Consider the following 19,677-nt stretch of genomic DNA (forward strand, 5'->3'; position numbering starts at 1 on the left):
ATGCAGATGGAAAATCAGTAAGAAAACTGGATTTTAATAATATGATAGACCAGATGGACCTAACAGACATTAATAGAACATTCCACTCAACAGCAACAAAATAAATATTCTTTTAAAGTACGTGTGGAAATTTTCCATGACAGATCAATTATATGTTGGGCCACAAAACAAGGCTCAACAAATTCAAGAAGATAGAAATTATATCATGTAGCTTTCCTGAAAACAATTGAATAAAACTAGAAATAAGTAACAGGAAAAAAAACTATAAAATCCACAAATATGTGGAAATTAAATACACATTCCAGAAGAACCAATGGATCAAAGAAGAAACCAAAAGGAAAATTGAAAAGTACTTGAGACAACCAAAAATGAAAACTAAACATACTCAAAGTCTTGGGATGCAGCAAAAGCAGTTCTAAGATGGAAGTTTTTAGTGCCAACTATTTATATTAAGAAAAAAGACAGATCTCAAATCAATAACCTACTTTATGGCTCATGGAACTGGGAAAAGAACAAACTAAGCTCCAAGTTATCAGAAAGAAGGAAATAATAAAGATTACAGCAGAAATAAAAAGAGACTAGCAAGACAATAGAAAACGTCAACAAAACTGAGTTGATTTTTTAAAAACATAAACAAAATAACAAAGCTTTAGCTAAACTTAACCAAGGGGGGAAAAAAAGACATATTACACCATACACAAAATCAACTCAAAACGGATTAATGACTTAAATGTAAGACCTGAAACCATAAAACTCTTAGAAGAAAACATAGTAGAAAGCTATGTGAAATTAGTCCTGCAATGTTTTTTTTAAATTTGACTCTAAAAGTACAGGCAACTAATGCAAAATTAAACATGTGCCTACATCAAATTAAGGAAACAATCAACCAAGTTAAAAGGCAATCTCCAGAAATATTTGAAAACCATACAACTGATAAGTAGTTAATATCCAAAATGTATAGAAAACTCATACAACTCAATATCAAAAAACAAACAAGACAATCAAAAAAATGGGCAGAAGACCTAAATAGACCTTTTTCCAAAAAAGTCATACAAATGACCAAAAGGCACATGAAAAGATGCTCAACATCACTAATTATCAGAGAAATGCAAATCAAAAGAAAAATGATACAGCTGGACCCATTTGCAGGGCAAGAATAGAGATGCAGATGTAAAGAATGGACATGTGGACATGGTGGGGAAGGGGTGTGGGATGAATTGGGAGATTAGGATGACATATATACACTACCATGTGTAAAATAGATAGCTAGTGGAAACCTGTGCTATGTGTATAATGGAATGTTACTCATAAAAAAAGAATGAAATATTGCCATTTGCAGCAACATGGGTGGACCTAGAGAAACTAAGTGAAGTAAGTCAGAAAAAGAAAGACAAATAACATATGATATCAGTTATACGTGGAATCTAAAACATGATACAAATGAACTTATTTGCAAAACAGAAACAGACTCACAGACATAGAAAACAAACTTATAGTTACCAAGGAGAAAGAGGGTGGGGGAGGGATAAATTAGGAATTTGGGATTAGCAGATACACTCTACTATGTATAAATTAGATAAAGAACAAAGCCCTACTGTATAACACAGGGCACTCTATTCAATATCCTGTAATAAACTATAATGGAAAAGAATATAAAAAAGAATATATATATGTATAACTGAATCACTTCACTATACACCAGAAACTAACACAACGTTGTAAATCAACTATACCTCAAGAAAAAAAAATTTTAAAGGGCAACAATATGAGGTGGTGGCTGTGTTAATTAAGTCGATTATGTATACATATATCAAATCATCATGATGTTATCTTATATATATATACAATTTTTATTTGTAAAAATGTAAATAAAGATTCCTCCTGAGGAAAAAAAGGAATGAATATATACGGCTTAGGGAAGGTAGAAGAACTGTTCGGGTGTTGCTTACAGAGAAGCATAAGTCTGGTTTGCAAGAAGAACCTTCTCAGCAAAAGGGGACATGTATAAAAAAGGGCAAGAAATATATTAATTCCCAAGAACACAAGTTGCTTGTGAGGTCCATGGTGGGCATTGAAAGGGACACTACTGAAGTGAGAAGGGGATTATCATAAAGGGAGTTTAGAATTGATTCCTGTAATCACTGTACAGCTTTTGAAGGGTTTGGGAGGAAAAACAAAAATGTCTGATTTGGGTTTTAGAAATGATTCCCTGGCAACTGTATGGAAAGATTGGAGTGAGTCAAAGGCATAAACAGAGACAAAGAGGTCAATAGGATGCAAATGTTATAGTATGTGTGCATTAATCTGATAGGGTTGCCATAATAAAGTACCACAGACTGGGTGGTTTAAACAGCAGAGCTTAATTTTCTCACAATTCTGGAAACTAGAAGTCAAGGTGCTGGTGAGATTGATTTCTTCTGAGGTCTCTCTCCTTGATTTGTAGATGTCCATCTCCTCTGTGTCTTCTCATGGATTTCCTTCTGTGGTGTGTCTGTTTCCTAATCTCTTCTTATAAAAATGTCAGTCATTTGGATTAGGACTCACCCTAATGATGTCATTTTAACTTAATTACCTCTTTAAATTACCTGTTTATCCTATCTCCAAATGCAGTCCCGTTCTGAGGTACTGGGGATTAGGACTTCAACATATGAATTTTAAGGGATCACAATTCAGCCCATAATAATGGTCAAGGAAAGATGATGGCTGAATTAGAATAGTAGAGGTAGGGATGGAGAATAGGTGCTATGGAGGCAGAATTGGAAGCTCTTTGTGGCTGACATGATGAGTGGGGGCAGGGAGCAGTGAGGAGGAAGAAGGTATCTGGGATGTATTTTAGGATTACGGTTTGAGTATGTTGAGAGCACTCTCCTGTTTCTCAGTCTCTTTTCATTCTTCATGCCTTTGCTATCTACGATGGCATCTTCTGAAGTCATAGGTAAAGAATGGATCTTCACCATAATTTAAAGAGTGAAAATGGCTTTAAGAGTTGAAAGGCATATGGATTTTATAATCTAATACTTCCATTTTGGGGCTGGACAAAGTAAGTAGTAAGGTGACTTAGTCCCATCCTATTAACATATCTGTATTTCCCCTGCATCCTTTTCACTTCTTTCGGACTGTGGACATGGAGTCATGTTTATGAAACTCTCTAAGACTCCTGGGTCTACTTGTGGACATAATTCCTCTAGCCAAAAAATACATTAAAACACTTAGTTCAAGAACAGGTAGGCTTGTAGGTATTATCTGCAGCCATTGGTGTAGTCTGGGTTGGAATTGAAGTGTTAATTGGAATCACTGTGCCTAGGTAATCTGAGATCCAGTCTCTAAGCCACTCCCCAGATATCCCAAGGACATCCTTTAAGGTTTGGGACATGAATGTTACCGCATATTATCGCAGTGGGAAAAAACTAGAGAACTGAAGTGAAAGTACTTTGAGAAATGAGTTGAAGGGTTAGAAATTGCCATTATTTGATGATTTATGTACCTTGTCTTCAGTGTACATTCTCCAGTTATTATGTCAACAGAGGCTAGGGCTAATATTCAACTTTAGACCTGACTGGCATTGGCCTCTAAACCAAGACTGTCTACTAAATGGGAACAACTTCCTCCTTAACTGCAACTGGGGATAATTTCTATTTGTGCCTGGATATACCATTTAGTGCTGGGTTTGTTACACATTTTAACCACAAGGAGGCTCACAAAACTTTCCCTTTCACTACACCTTCCACATTAAGGAAGTAGATCCTGGGTGGGAAGAGTAAAGGGAAGCTTTTATTACTGCAGCAATCATTTTTCCACCTTAAGGAAGAATAATGTCTGAGTTCAGGCATCATGGGTTCAAAGTCCTGCTACTGAGCTAGATATTTGTACCACTTGGAGCAAGTCACTTAAACTCTCTGTGACTTAGTTTCCTCTTCTGACCAAAGGACACAATACTATTTCTTACCTCATGGAGCTATTGTTAGGGCAAAATGAAGTTATATATGTAAAGTGATTAAGACAAGGCCTTGCACACAGTAAGTTCTCAGTAAAATTTGAGGGGTTTTTTTGTTGTTTAGTTAGTTAGTTTTCTTGTTTTACTATTTTCCCCTTCCACTCGTTTGGGACAGGTAATTGTTGTCTCCTGGTCAGAAGGCATGCCAATCTTTTAACAGCCAAGTGTGATTAAGGGGTTGGGGTAAAGGACAGATTCCAAGAGTGAGACAATAAGGCAGAGCCTTGGGGTAAACCTTGAGCCAAAGAGGCAAAAAAAGATTTCTGGATCACACTGGCCTGTCTCAACAATCCAGGATGAGACATTAGATAAGAATGTGTGACCACAGTGGAATTTGCAATAGCCTGGAAAACTTCCACATTCAGAGACCTACAGCAACTAGTTAGAGGCTTAGGAATTCAGGATTCAGATTCTATAAAACTGGTTTACCATGAGAACTGATATCCCAATCATACCCTGGGACAACCTAGGGATGTTAAGCTATAGAGGACTGGAGAGACAAGAAAGAATGATAGCTGGAATGAGCATATATATATATATATATACATATATATATTTTTAAGAAGATGTTGGGGGTAGGAGTTTATTAATTAATTTATATTTGCTGTGTTGGGTCTTCATTTCTGTGCGAGCGCTTTCTCTAGTTGTGGCAAGCGGGGACCACTCTTCATCGCGGTACGCGGGCCTCTCACTATCGCGGCCTCTCTTGTTGCGGAGCACAGGCTCCAGACGCGCAGGCTCAGTAGTTGTGGCTCACGGGCCCGGTTGCTCCGCGGCATGTGGGATCCTCCCAGATCAGGGCTCGAACCCGTGTCCCCTGCATTAGCAGGCAGATTCTCAACCACTGCGCCACCAGGGAAGCCCGAGCATATATTTTTTAATGGATCATGTAAGGACCCAGTATCCTTAGCTACTAAAGATCTAAGGACCATGCAGGTGACCTGGATGGCCACCTTACTGACTCATTACAGTTACTGCCAGAACTCTCTTGTCAGAAGTCTTAAGTTGATACTTAGCTGTACTTGCCATAGCCCTGTAGGTCATCTCTTCTTTCTTGGCAGGTTCTGATGGTTTATGCTTTGCAGGGATGCAGCAAAGCTTTCTTAACCCACATTTTTCTTTCTTCTTCTCATTTTCTTTGCAATGCTTCCTGCACCTGCCAGTTCCATAACCACACTTTCTGGCCCATCCATCTATCAAAATAAACAAACACATGAAAAAGTAAAGACAATTATACTAAAGACATTGGTAATTGTAGTAATAATGGTTAGAACAAACTATTGAAGTGTAATGGCATTCTTGGGAATATCAAATAAAGCTGTGCATGTAGAATGCTTACTGCTGGTCTTGATATGTATTAGATATGAGTAGTTATTGCCCTTCCTCCAACCAGATCTAATTGGACTTTATTTTTATGCTTAAGATATTTCCATCTCCGTCAATTTTCAGTCTCACCAACACTGGTTCCTCCTTGTTCCCAAATCTACATGCTTGCCAAGGAATGAGACTATGCCTTCAATTACCTGTTTTTTCCCTCTGCATTCATTATTCACTCAGCAGTGAGTTTTGAGCACCTACCATGTGCCAGGCACTGTTCTAGGTGTATGCCCCAGATGACGTCTGGAGCAGTACTTTGAACACTGAGTGATCAATTTGTATTGCTGATCAGCAGGCAGATGTTCTAAGCTCTACATAGGTCAATAAAACACAGAGTATAGACCCAGCTTCCTCAGCACATTAAATTCAGTTGAGAGACCATAATATCTTGGTTTAAATTATGATTACCTTTACTTGTTTTTTCCTCCAAACTCCCCTCCTGGGAGATAACTCCCAATTTTTTCTTTCTCACTAGGATATCTGGACTGGAAAAAAATCAGAGTCAGGATGACTGCACTCCCTCATCCATTCCAATTGCCCTCACTGTAGTTTAAGGCAGGCTGAAGCCAACTCAGGGTTAGCCCATGATTATCTTCTTTTGCTTCTAGAACAAATGAGTGATTAACAAATACTTTCAGTTTGAAAAGGTGAATCAAGAGAGGATGCAACTTCCAACAGCAATGACCCAAAGGGAAATCATGGAATTAGAAATCATAAACTTTAGAACCCCTGGGAAGCCCCAAGTGGAAAACATTTTTGTTAGAAAGTTATTCACCACTTGGCCATGAAGTCTGTTGTATTGTTACAGTGCTTTGGCCACGTTCAATCTGGAATCCAGAATCTTCTGTCGTAGCCCAAGCTCCACAGCTTGAGCCTGTTTTACAAACCTGTAGATAACCAACATCAACCTACAAAATTTTGAGGCAAAGTAATGGGACTGGTTACTGCAAGATGCGGTACAGAAGTGGTATCAATTGGAAGTGATAGATGCCTGGGATGAGAACATGTTGACATTTGGGACAGGATATTAAGGACACTAGGAATTTGGGTGTTGCTTCTGCATATGGAAGGGGATTCATTCAAGAAACACTGGAGATATTCAAGATGGCAGGGGAGTAGGTGGACATGGAGTTCATCTCTCTCCACAGATACATCAGGAATACATCTATAGATGCAACAATTCTCACAGAACACCAGTTGAAAACTAGCAGAAGACCTTGGACACCAGAAAGGACTATAAAGATCCCTTCATAACTAGTATCAAGAGATCAACTTTCAAGTGCTCAGATACTTTTTTTTTTTTTTTTTGCGGTACACGGGCCTCTCACTGCTGTGGCCTCTCCCGTTGCGGAGCACAGGCTCCGGATGCGCAGGCTCAGCGGCCATGGCTCACGGGCCCAGTCGCTCCGCAGCATGTGGGATCTTCCCGGACCGGGGCACGAACCCGCGTGCCCTGCATCGGCAGGCGGACTCTCAACCACTGCGCCGCCAGGGAAGCCCTGCTCAGATTCTTTATTTTGCCTGATAAGCCTGCTGTAGAAGATTTTTTTTTTTTTTTTTTTTTTTTTTTTTTTTTTGCGGTACGCGGGCCTCTCACTGTTGTGGCCTCTCCCTTTGCAGAGCACAGGCTCCGGACGCGCAGGCTCAGCAGCCATGGCTCACGGGCCTAGCCACTCCACGGCATGTGGGATCCTCCTGCACTGGGGCACGAACCCGTGTCCCCTGCATCGGCAGGCGGACTCTCAGCCACTGCGCCACCAGGGAAGCCCTAGAAGATCATTTTTGAAGGACCTTCAAATGGCAGAGGAGTAAGACGTGGAGATCACTTCCTTCCCACAAATACATCAAAAATACATCTACATGTGGAACAACTCCTACAGAACACCTACTGAACGCTGGAAGACCTCAGACTTCCCAAAAGGCAAGAAACTCCCCCACATACCTGGGTAAGGCAAAAGAAAAATGAAAAAAACAGAGACAAAAGAATAGGGACAAGACCTACACCTCTGGGAGGGAGCTGTGAAGGAGGAAAAGTTTCCACACACTAGGAAGCCCCTTCACTGGTGGAAACAGGGGGTGGGTGGGGAGGGGAAGCTTCGGAGCCATGGAGGAGAGTGCAGCAACAGGGGTGCAGAGGGCAAAGTGGAGAGATGGTTGCACAGAGGATCAGTGCCGACCAGCATCACCAGCCTGAGAGGCTTGTTTGCTCACCTGCTGGGGCAGGTCGGGGCTGGAAGCTGAGGATCAGGCTTCGGAGTTCAGATCCCAGGGAGAGGACTTTGTGAACACAGCCTGAAGGGGGCTAGTGCACCAAAGCTAACTGGGAGGGAGTCCGGGAAAAAGTCTGGAACTGCCTAAGAGTCAAGAGACCATTGATTCGGGGTGGGCGAGGAGAGGGGATTCAGAATACCACCTAAACAAGCTTCAGAACATCACCTAAATGAGCTTCAAAGATGGACGGGGGCCGTGGCTGTCAGCGTGGATACCAGAGACTGGCATGAAATGCTAAGGTTGCTGCTTCAGCCACCAAAAAGCCTGTGTGCAAGCACAGGTCACTATCCATAACCCTCCCAGGAGCCTGTGCAGCCCACCACTGCCAGGGTCCCGTGATCAAGAGACAACTTCCCCCGGAGAACACATTGCACGTTTCAGGCTGTTGCAACACATCAGCCTCTGCCACAGCAGGCTCTCTCCATGTTCCTCCCTCCCCCCAACCTGAGTGAACCAGAACCACCTACTCAGCTGCTCCTTTAACCCCCTCCTGTTTGGGCAAAAACAGACGCCATAGGGTAACCTAGATGCAGAGGCAGGGCCAAATCCAAAGCTGAACCCAGGAACTGTGCGAACAAAGAAAAGAAAGGGAAGTTTCTCCATGCAGGCTCAGGAGCAGCAGATTAAGTCTCCACAATCAACTTGCTGTACTTGCACCTGTGGAATACCTGAATAGACAACTAATCATCCCAAAATTGAGGCGATGGACTTTGGGAGCAACTGTAGACTTGGGGTTTGTTGTATACGACTGATCAGTTTCTGCTTTTTATGTTTATCTTAGTATAGTTTTTAGCACTTGTTATCATTGCTGGATTTGTTTATTGGTATGGTTGCTCTCTCTTTTTTTTATTACTTCTTAAATTTTTTTAATTTTAATAATTTAATTTTTTTTTCATTTTAATAACTTTATTTTACTGTATTTTCTTTCTTTCTCTTCTCACTTTTCTTCTGAGCCATGTGACTGACAGGGCTGTGATTGAAACTGTGATTAAAAATCTTCCAACAAACAAAAGCCTAGGACCAGATGGCTTCATAGGCGAATTCTATCAAATACTTAGAGAAGAGCTAACACCTAACCTTCTCAAACTCTTCCAAAATATAGCAGAGGGAGGAACACTCCCAAACTCATTCTACGAGGCCACCATTACCCTGATACCAAAACAGGACAAACATGTCACAAAAAGAAAACTACAGACCAATATCTCTGATAAACATAGATGCAAAAATCCTCATCAAAATACTAGCAAACAGAATCCAACGGCACATTAAAAGGATCATACACTATGATCAAGTGGGGTTTATCCCAGGGATGCAAAGATTCTTCAATATATGCAAATCAATCAATGTGATACACCATATTAACAAATTGAAGGAGAAAAACCATATGATCATCTCAATAGATGTAGAAAAAGCTTTCAACAAAATTCAACACCGAGTTATGATAAAAACCCTCCAGAAAGTAGGCATAGAGAGAACTTACCTCAACATAATAAAGGCCATATATGACAAATCCACAGCCAACATCGTTCTCAATGGTGAAAAACTGAAACCATTTCCTCTAAGATCAGGAACAAGACAAAGTTGTCCACTCGCACCACTATTATTCAACATAGTTTTAGAAGTTTTAGCCTCAGCAATCAGAGAAGAAAAAAAAATAAAAGGAATCCAAATCAGAAAAGAGAAGTAAAGCTGTCACTGTTTGCAGATGACATGATACTATACATAGAGAATCCTAAAGATGCTACCAGAAAACTACTAGAGCTAATCAATGAATTTGGTAAAGTAGCAGGATACAAAATTAATGCACAGAAATCTCTGGCATTCCTATACACTAATGATGAAAAATCTGAAAGTGAAATTAAGAAAACACTCCTATTTACCACTGCAACAAAAAGAATAAAAAATCTAGGAATAAACCTACCTAAGGAGACAAAAGACCTGTATGCAGAAAATTATGAGACACTGATGAAAGAAATTAAAGATGATGCAAACAGATGGAGAGATATACCATGTTTTTGGATTGGAAGAATCAACATTGTGAAAATGACTATACTACCTAATGCAATCTACAGATTCAATGTAATCCTTATCAAACTACCAATGGCATTTTTCACAGAACTAGAACAAAAAATTCCACAATTTGTATGGAAACACAAAAGACCCCGAATAGCCAAAGCAATCTTGAGAAAGAAAAATGGAGCTGGAGGAATCAGGCAGCTGGACCTCAGACTATACTACAAAGCTACAGTAATCAAGACAGTATGGTACTGGCACAAAAACAAAAATATAGATCAATGGAACAGGATAGAAAGCTCAGAGATAAACCCATGCACATATGGTCACCTTATCTTCGATAAAGGAGGCAAGAATATACAGTGGAGAAAAGAGAGCCTCTTCAATAAGTGGTGCTGGGAAAACTGGACAGCTACATGTAAAAGAATGAAATTAGAACACTTCCTAACATTGTACACAAAAATAAACTCAAAATGGATTAAAGATCTAAATGTAAGGCCAGACACTATCAAACTTGTAGAGGAAAGCATAGGCAGAACACTCAATGATGTAAATCACAGTAAGATCCTTTTTGACCCACCTCCTAGAGAAATGGAATTAAAAACAAAAATAAACAAATGGGACCTAAAGAAACTTAAAAGCTTTTGCACAGCAAAGGAAACCATAAACAAGATAAAAAGACAACCCTGAGAATTGGAGAAAATATTTCCAAAAGAAGCAACTGACAAAGAATTAATCTGAAAATTATACAAGCAGCTCATGCAGCTCAATACCAAAAAGCCGACAACCCAATCCATAAATGGGCAGAAGACCTAAATAGACATTTCTCCAAAGAAGTTATACAGATTTCCGACAAACACATGAAAGGATGCTCAACATCACTAATCATGAGAGAAATGCAAATCAAAAGTACAATCAGGTATCACCTTACACCACTCAGAATGGCCATCATTTTAAAAAGCTACAAACAATAAATGCTGTAGAGGGTGTGGGGAAAAGGGAACCCTCTTGCACTGTTGGTGGGAATGTAAATTGATACAGCCACTATGGAGAACAGTTTGGAGGTTACTTAAAAATCTAAAAATAAAGCTACCATATGACACAGCAATCCCACTCTTGGGCATATACCCTGAAAAAACCATAATTCTAAATGAGTCATGTACCACAATGTTCATTGCAGCACTATTTGCAATGGCTAGGACATGGAAGTAACCTAAGTGTCCATCGACACATGAATGGATAAAGAAGATGTGGCACCTATATACAATGGAATATTACTCAGCCATAAAAAGAAATGAAATTGAGTTATTTGTAGTGAGGTGGATGGACCTAGAGTCTGTCATACAGAGTGAAGTAAGTCAGAAAGCGAAGAACAAATATCATATGCTAACACATATATATGGAATCTAAATAAAACAAAATGGTTCTGAAGAACCTAGGGGCCAGACAGGAATAAAGACACAGATGTAGAGAATGGACTTGAGGACAAAGGGAGGGGGAAGGGTAAGCTGGGACAAAGTGAGAGAGTGGCATTGACGTACGTACAATACCAAAGGTAAAATAGATAACTAGTGGGAAGCGGCCACATAGCACAGGGAGATCAGCTCGGTGCTTTGTGACCACCTAGAGCGGTGGGATAGGGAAGGTGGGAGGGAGATGCAAGAGGGAGGGGATATGGGGATATAAGTATACACATAGCTGATTCACTTTGTTATACAGCAGAAGCTAACACAACATTGTAAAGAAATTATACTCCAATTAAAAAGAAAAAGAAAAGAAATCCTGGACTCTGTTGATGTTTGCCAGGTTCCCCTATGAGAAGCACCATCATGGTCACGGTTACAGTCTGCCTTTACAATGGGGCATATTCATTATAAGGCTTTTCACCAGATCTGTACCATCCCTCTGAGCTGTTCTCATTCCCATACATGTTTAGTTTTCCAATGATTCTAGGAGTTGAACCCCATTGTTACTCCTTTTTCCCTCCTCTCCATGATCTCGTTACCTGGGGAAGCCTGAGTCAGGACCACAAGGACAGCTAAGGCCAGGAACAAGAGTTTGCTATATCCCGAGAGGGGTGAGGAACCATCCAGCAGCATACTGATTGTGCTTGGGAGGGTAGGTTTTCACTCTGTGTTTTATTGACTTGGGTAGGGCTGAATCACGGACAGTAAATCAGAGAAGGACAGAATGTTCCACTACCCAGGACATCAACCTATAGGTCAGCAATGTAAATTGATCATCCAGTATTGAGTCCTTCTCTTGACATCATCTGGGAAGGTGGAAGGCATTAGCAGAGGACATACAAGTCCTGCAAGTCTGTGGCATTGTGGAGAGAATGGACCCACTTTCCAAGAAGCCTTTCCCACTCCTCTCCTTGGGCAGTTGAGCCCCCTCCCTTATATTCTCACAGCCTCTGTGCTTCCTTTTTTCTGTCATAATGTTTATCATGATAAGTTGGAACTAAGTATTTTTCTAATTTATCTCCTCTATTGGATGACACTGGCAACTTTTACAGACCACGAGACCTCTGAAAGTAGGGACTGGCTGTGATTTCTTTATGTCCAGACTGTGCAGTGAACACTTGTTGAAAACAATGAATGAATAAATGCATTATGGTATTCCCTTATAGCCACATAGATCTTAGAATTGGCATTTCTCAGTTAAGAAAATGCGGGCCCACAGAGTGAAAGAGAATTGTCTAAAGTTACACTATGGGCAAGAAAGAAAAGACTGAGAGCCCTCATAACCCAACTCGTAGTCCAGCTCTTTTTAACTGCATTTTTCTCCTTATTACCTATCCAAATCCTTGATATTAGTGCTTTGAGGCCTTTCTTGGACTCTGGCTCCGAAGAAGGGAGCAACAAAGACGGTATAGAAGGGGGCATCCCTTGGCTCCTTCAGGACGTCTGTCTGTGAGTCCACTGGATTTTTTTTGACTCCTTGGTATGTCTTATGGCTGTTTTACATCTTTTAATACGTCCAGTGTTCTTCTATTATAGTCTCTCCTTTGTAAAGTTGGCAGGTATTAGGGGAAACATGATGGGGTTCATGAAGTCTTTTTCCCTTGATATCCAGATAGCATGCTGTCCGGGAAAGCAGTGAGCATCGAGCCACCCACTGAATCTCACTGTCTCTCAGTAACTGTGATAAAAACTTTACATACTTGACCCCTTAGAATCCTCACAGGATCCCTGACAGGTAGATGCGATATGCTCAGGGTTACATAGTGTTTAGAGTGAAGTATGGATTTAGATCTGGTTTACCTGTCCCCAGAGCACATGTTCTTTCTATCATCCCAGAGGATCAATGCCTGAGTAATGAAGGAAGAAGAGGCCCATTTAACCTGAAAAGCAGTAATGGGCTGAAGAGAGTTACAGTTGTTATCTTCTGAAAAGGCATGTTCTGTGCAAGCCTAGAGGGCAGAACTAAAAGTTCTGGGTGGAAACTGCGGGGGAGCAGGTTTAAGCTAATTGGAAAGACCTCTGATGATTGAAGTCATCCAGAAACAATTGGACAGTCTGGGAGAAGTGGTGGCTCCCAATGTCCAAATGCTGCAAACTGAGTCTGTGTGACCACTTCTCTCAGATTCTGTAGGAAGCACTGCTGTGTTCGCTGGATAGGGATCTATTTACTAGGCACAGTTCTAGGCACTGGGTCTAAAAGGAGAAGAGAACAATGTCCTGCCGCTCTGGTTAGGGAGAGAGACAACAAACATATAATGCCAGAGGGTGACGAGTACTATAAAGAAAAATAAAGCAGGATAAGGGATACAGAATAATATGATATATGGTGTGTGTGTGTATTTTGAACAGGTTGTGCAGGGAAGGACTCTCTGAGGAAGTGATATTGAGTAGAAAACTACATGTACTGAGGAAGTGAGACACATGGATATCTAGAATCTCCAGGCAGAGAGAACAGCAAGAGCAAAGGCTCTAAGGAAAGAAAGTGCTAGGTGTGTTAGGAAGAGCAAAAGTCAAGTGTACCTGCAGTAGAATGAGTTGAGGGGATGAACAAAAGAAGCGAGAATCATACAGGCAGGCAGAACTATAGTATGTCAGATCTTGTAGGTCTCTATTAAGTACTTTGTAATTGATATATGATAGGGAATTGTGACTTACATTTTAAGAGATCATTTAAATCTGAAAGTTTGTTTTTGTCTTTTTGCCTGTAAGACATCACTTTCTCCATCTGTGAAAGTACAGTATTTGGGCTAAACAAGTGTTTTCTGGAATGTGTCACTGCCCATGTCACTGGCAGTATGTGTTTTTCATAACTTTTATTTTAATGCTTATTTGAGAAAAAAAATCACTAGACCTTGATCTGGTGATTTTACAGATAACATCCCTTAGGATGTGATCAAATACAGATTTAAGAAAATGGTCTGTTGGTTTCTATAAAAAATATTAGGTAAATAATTCTATAGCTTATAGATGATAATGCAAAAAAAATTGTAAGATGATATATAAATGGCTAAAGTTTGGGCTACAAAATTGAAAAAGACCATTCTTTGGAAGAGAAAACTGAAGGCCAGAGAGGTCAGTCAACTTTCTGAAGGCCACACAGCTGGTAAGCCATGGAGTCAGGAAGGGGACTTTAGTCCACCTGACTCCAAAGCCATTGCTCCTTACAACAGAGAATATTGTCTCACCAAACACATAAGTCTTCTGGCTGTAATTATGTCTTTATTTATTTATTTTATTAATTTTGGAATTATTATAGATTAACAAGAAGTTGCAAAGATAGTAAAGAAATTCTGTGTACATTTTACCCAGTTTCCCCAAATATTACATTTTGAATAACTATAGTACGATGTCAAAACAAGGAAACTGACATTGGTACAATATATATGTATATTTCAATGTCATTTTTCACAGGTGTTGATTAGTGTAAGCAATCAATATGCAAAACTATTCAATCACCACAAAGATTTTCTTTGTGCTGCCCCTTTATAGTAACACTCAACCCCCTACTTCCTTAGCATCCCTAACCCCTGGCAACAAACTATTTTTTCTCCATCTTTCTAATTTTGTCATTTTGAGAATGTTATATAAATAGAATCATACAGAATATGACTTCTGAGATCACTGTGTATATCAATAGTTTGTTCCTGTTATTGCTGCATAGTGTTCCATAGTATGGATGTACTGCAGTTTATCTAACCATTAACATATTATAGAACATTTTGGTTGTTTCCAGATTTTGGTTATTACAAATAAAGCTGCTATGAACATTTGCATACAGGTTTGTTTGTGAACATATGTTTTAATTTCTCTGGATAAATGCCTAGGGGCTTGATTGATGGATTCCATGATATTTGTAAATTTAGCTTTTTAAAAGACTGCCAAACTATTTTTCAGAGTGCCTGCACCACTCAACATTCTCACCAGCAATGTGTGAGAGATTCAGTTTCTCCTCATCACTGTGTGATACTGTCATGGTTTTTAATTCTAGCTATTGCAATAGATATGTAGTACTATCTCATCTTGTTCTTAAATTGCACTTCCCTAATTGCCAGTGATGTTAAACATCTTTTCATGTACTTATTTGCCATCCATATATCATCTTTGGTGAAAGGTCTTTTCATTTCCCCACTTTCTAAATGTTATAAACTCTATATATGAGTTCTTTGTTGGATATTTTTTTGTAAATAATATCTCTCAGTCTATGCTTTTTCTTTTAGTCCATTTCATGTTTTTTTAATTCATTGCCTCACATAGTTATTTGTTTCTTTTTTGTGGTGAAAACAAGATCTACTCTTTTAGCAAATTTGAAGAATACAACATTGTTAACTATAGAAACATTGTTGTACAATAGATCTTCAGCACTTATTCATCTCGCATAACTGAAGCTTTGTACCACTGGCTGACATCTCCCCATTTCCCCCTCCACACAGACCCTGGTAACCACTATCTACTCTCGGCTTCCATGAGTTTAAATATGGAGATTCCACATACAAATGAAATCATAAAGTGTTTTTCTTTCTTCATCTGACTTATTTAAGTTAGCATAATGTTTTTCAGGTCCATATATGTTGTCACAAAAGGCAGATTTCTTTCCTTTTAAAATGCTGATTAATATGCCACGGTGTGTGTGTGTGTGTGCGTGTGTGTGTGTGTGTATACATACATATATACGTCTTCTCTTTCCATTCACCTGTCGACAGACATTTTGGTTGTTTCTATATCTTGACTATTGTGATAAATACTGCAATGAACATGAGAGTGCAAATATCTCTTCAAGTTAGTGATTTTATTTCATCCATAAGCGGGATTCCTGGATCATGTGGTAGTTCTATTTTTAATTTTTTGAGGAAACTCCATACTGTTTTCCATAGTGGCTGTACAATATTTAATAATACTGCTTTCCATCAATGAACACAGAGTATCTTTCCATTTATTTGTGTCTTCAATTTCTTTCCACAGTGTTTTACAGGAAAAATATTCTCTGACATAAATTGTAGCAATGTTTTCTTAGGTCAGTCTCCCAAGGCAATAGAAATAAAAGAAAAAACAAACAAAGGGGATCTAATCAAACTTATAGCCTTTCACACAGCAAAGAAAACCACAAATGAAACAAAAATTCAACCTATGGACTGGGAGAAAATATTTGCAAATGATGCAACTGACAAGGGCTTAGTTTGCAAAATATACAAACAGCTCATACAACTCAAAAAAAAAAAAACAATCAAGAAGTGAGCAGAAGACCTAAGTAGACATTTCTTCAAAGAAGACATAAAGATGGCCAATAGGCACATGAAAAGATGATCAACATCGCTAATTATCAGAGAAATGCAAATCAAAACTACAATGAAGTATCACTTCACACCCGTCAGAATGACCATCATTAAAAAGTCCACGAATAATAAATGCTGGAGAGGATGTGGAGAAAAGGGAACACTTCTACACTGTTGGTGGGAATATAAATTTGTGCAACCACTATGGAGAACAGTATGGAGGTTCCTTAAGAAACTAAAAATAGAGTTACCATATGATCCAGCAATCCCACTCTTGGGCATATATCCAGAAAAGATGAAAACTCTAATTCAAAAAGATACATGCACACCAATGTTCATGACAGAAATATGTACAATAGCCAAGACATGGAAGGAACCTAAATGTCCATCAACAGATGAATGGATAAAGAAATTGTGGTTCATATATACAATGAAATACTACTCAGCCGTAAAGAAGGAGTGAAATAATGCCATTTGCAGCAACATGGGTGGACCTAGAGATTATTATACTAAGTGAAGTAAGTAAGACAGTGAAAGACAAAAATCATATTGATTTTGGATGCTTGCAGCAGTGAGTAGTATCTGGAAGCGAGACCTTAGTTTCCTGATCAGGAGTCCTAATCACTAGACCACAGGGGCCAGCAGCTGGGGCCTAAATCCCCAGTCCTTGCCTACCTTGACAAGAAAAAATTCTGATGAGGAGGCAGAAGGTAAAGAGAAAAGTAAAATGTTTATTGGAAAAGCAGAGTAGATGCGGAAATATGCACGGGTGGACTTTTTTATTATGGCCTGGCATCCCCTGAATTTTCACCTGCAAGGAGGCTTTCTGTGCATGTGTAGTGTCTCCCTTGCCCCAAGGAGGGGAAATATGTGTTCTCTTGATCCTTTACTCAAGCAGGGTTTAGCCCCTCTTTGTTCCTGCCATGACAGCTATCTTAAGGTGTCCATAGGAGATGAAACCTGGCTATTTACCCTGTTTCTGTTGTTACTTCCATTTCGGAGAGCAAACAGGAGGCTGATTGTAAATGCCTAACCTGGAGCCCACCTATCTCTTGTCTCAGGCAATGCAAACAGGAGGCTAGTTTTAAGTGTCCAGCCTGAAGCACACACTTTTCCTACCCCATGAAATGTAAACAGGAGGCCAGTTGTACATGCTTAACCTGGAACCCTTCTATCTCCTGCCTCAATATGATGTCACTTATATATGGAACCTAAAATATGATACAAATGAACTTATTTACAAAACAGAAACAGACACACAGAAAACAAACATACATAACTGAATCACTTTGCTGTACAACAGAAAATAACACCACATTGTGAATCAACTAGTTCAATTTTTAAAATGTCTTATAGTGTTCAGGGTACAGGTCTTTCACCTCTTTGGTTAAATTCATTCCTAAGTATTTTATTCTCTTTGTTATAATTGTATATGAGATAGTCACTCGTGGCTCTGCCCAACAATAAACTAATTTCTATACTAAGTAGTTCTGCACACATTTATCATAAGGTAAAATGGTAGATCAAGGGGGAAACAAGTAATCAAATTATAATGTAGGGCTTCCCTGGTGGTGCAGTGGTTGAGAATCTGCCTGCTAATGCAGGGGACACGGGTTTGAGCCCTGGTCTGGGAGGATCCCACATGCCGCGGAGCAACCGGGCCCGTGAGCCTCAACTACTGAGCCTGCGCGTCTGGAGCCTGTGCTCCGCAACAAGAGAGGCCGCGACAGTGAGAGGCCCGCGCACCGCGACGACGAGTGGCCCCCACTTGCCACAACTAGAGAAAGCCCTAGCACAGAAACGAAGACCCAACACAGCAAAAATAAATAAATTAATTAATAAACTCCTACCCCTAACATCTTCTTTAAAAAAAAAATTATAATGTAAAAAAACATGTAAAATGTATATAATGGCTTTATATAGTAGATAAGTTTTCTTGAAGTCTATTCCTACCGCACACTGGCTTCTCCAAAAGTTATGCATATTCACCCTGATACTATTGCTATATATGTTACATAAATGTTATACTAAATGTAAATGCTCAATCAGGATCATTTTTCTCTAAGAGAACCTAGGCAAAAGGCCATGGGTGTAAACTATGAAATAAATCACTAACAGCAGACTTGTGGCTGACCAAATCTACACATTTCAAAAGTCATCAGAATTGTTCGATGACCAGCATCTGGCAAATAACCTCTGAACCCTTAAAATATCCCACCTGAGAAAGTGTCTTTGCATACCTGACTTGGACCATGCCAGGTATTTTGTCCTAACCATGTGATATACAGTGAATACCTGGTTTATATGATTTTAGGCTAAGCTGTATCAGTTTGAACTCTAGAAGCAGGATTTGAAGATGGGTAGTTAATTTCATGCATGTGAGTGCTCCATGCCTACATGATTGATCCCCAATAGAAACCCTAGACACCAAGGGTCCAGTAAGCTTCCTTGGCTGGCAGCACTGTGCATATGTTATCACACATCATGGCTGGGAGAATTAAGCTGGGTCCATGTGACCCAACTAGGAATCTTATACTTGGTTTCTTCTAGACTCCTTCTATGTCTTTTTCCTTTGCTGATTTCAGTCTGTATCCTTTAAAGGTAATAAATTGTACACATGAGCTTATCTAGGTCTGGTGAATCATCAGACCTGAGAGGTGATGGGGACACTCCAAAATAGCTAGACATATGTAACAATGGAATAGAATTGAGAGTCTAGAAATGAATCTTAATACTTAACGTCAACTGATTTTCTATAAGAGTTTCAAGACAATTCAATGAAGAATCATCTTTTTAATGAACAGAGTTGAGAAAACTGGAGAACCACACACAAAAGAACAAATTAAGACTCCTGTGTTATATCATACACAAATTAAATTAAAATGGATCAAAGAGCTAAATGTAAGAGTTAGAATTAAAACTCTCAGAAGAAAACACAAGAGTAAATCATCATGATCTTGAATTAAGCAATGATTTTTTAGATATGATACCAAAAGCAAAAGCGACAACAAAAGGAAGTTCATAGAAATTTAAAACTTACACATTAAAAGATATCATCAATAAAATGAAAAAGAGGGCTTCCCTGGTGGCACAGTGGTTGAGAGTCCGCCTGCCGATGCAGGGGACGTGGGTTCGTGCCCCGGTCCAGGAAGATCCCACCTGCTGCAGAGCGGCTGGGCCCGTAAGCCATGGCCGCTGAACCTGCACATCTGGAGCCTGTGCTCCACGACGGGAGAGGCCACAACAGTGAGAGGCCCGTGTACTGCAAAAAAAAAGAAAGAAAGAA

At 39.6% G+C, this 19,677-nt stretch overlaps 1 protein-coding gene across 1 annotated transcript in view; it reads right to left on the reverse strand.

Moving 5' to 3' along the window:
* The window catches only part of LOC113605048 (beta-defensin 115-like), a 50,002-nt gene extending 38,248 nt beyond the window's left edge, over positions 1-11,754 (reverse strand). The window contains exons 1-2 of the mRNA XM_027078053.1: positions 11,661-11,754; positions 5,017-5,187 (exon numbers count right to left, since the gene is read on the reverse strand). Coding sequence (XP_026933854.1) covers positions 5,017-5,187; positions 11,661-11,754 — 265 coding nt within the window. The remainder of the gene's footprint in view (positions 1-5,016; positions 5,188-11,660) is intronic.
* Positions 11,755-19,677: the final 7,923 nt, after the last annotated feature.

Source organism: Aethalodelphis obliquidens, unplaced genomic scaffold (assembly GCF_003676395.1).
Source record: "Aethalodelphis obliquidens isolate GAN/ISIS:26980383/991018 unplaced genomic scaffold, ASM367639v1 scaffold42, whole genome shotgun sequence".
Taxonomy (NCBI): domain Eukaryota; kingdom Metazoa; phylum Chordata; class Mammalia; order Artiodactyla; family Delphinidae; genus Aethalodelphis; species Aethalodelphis obliquidens.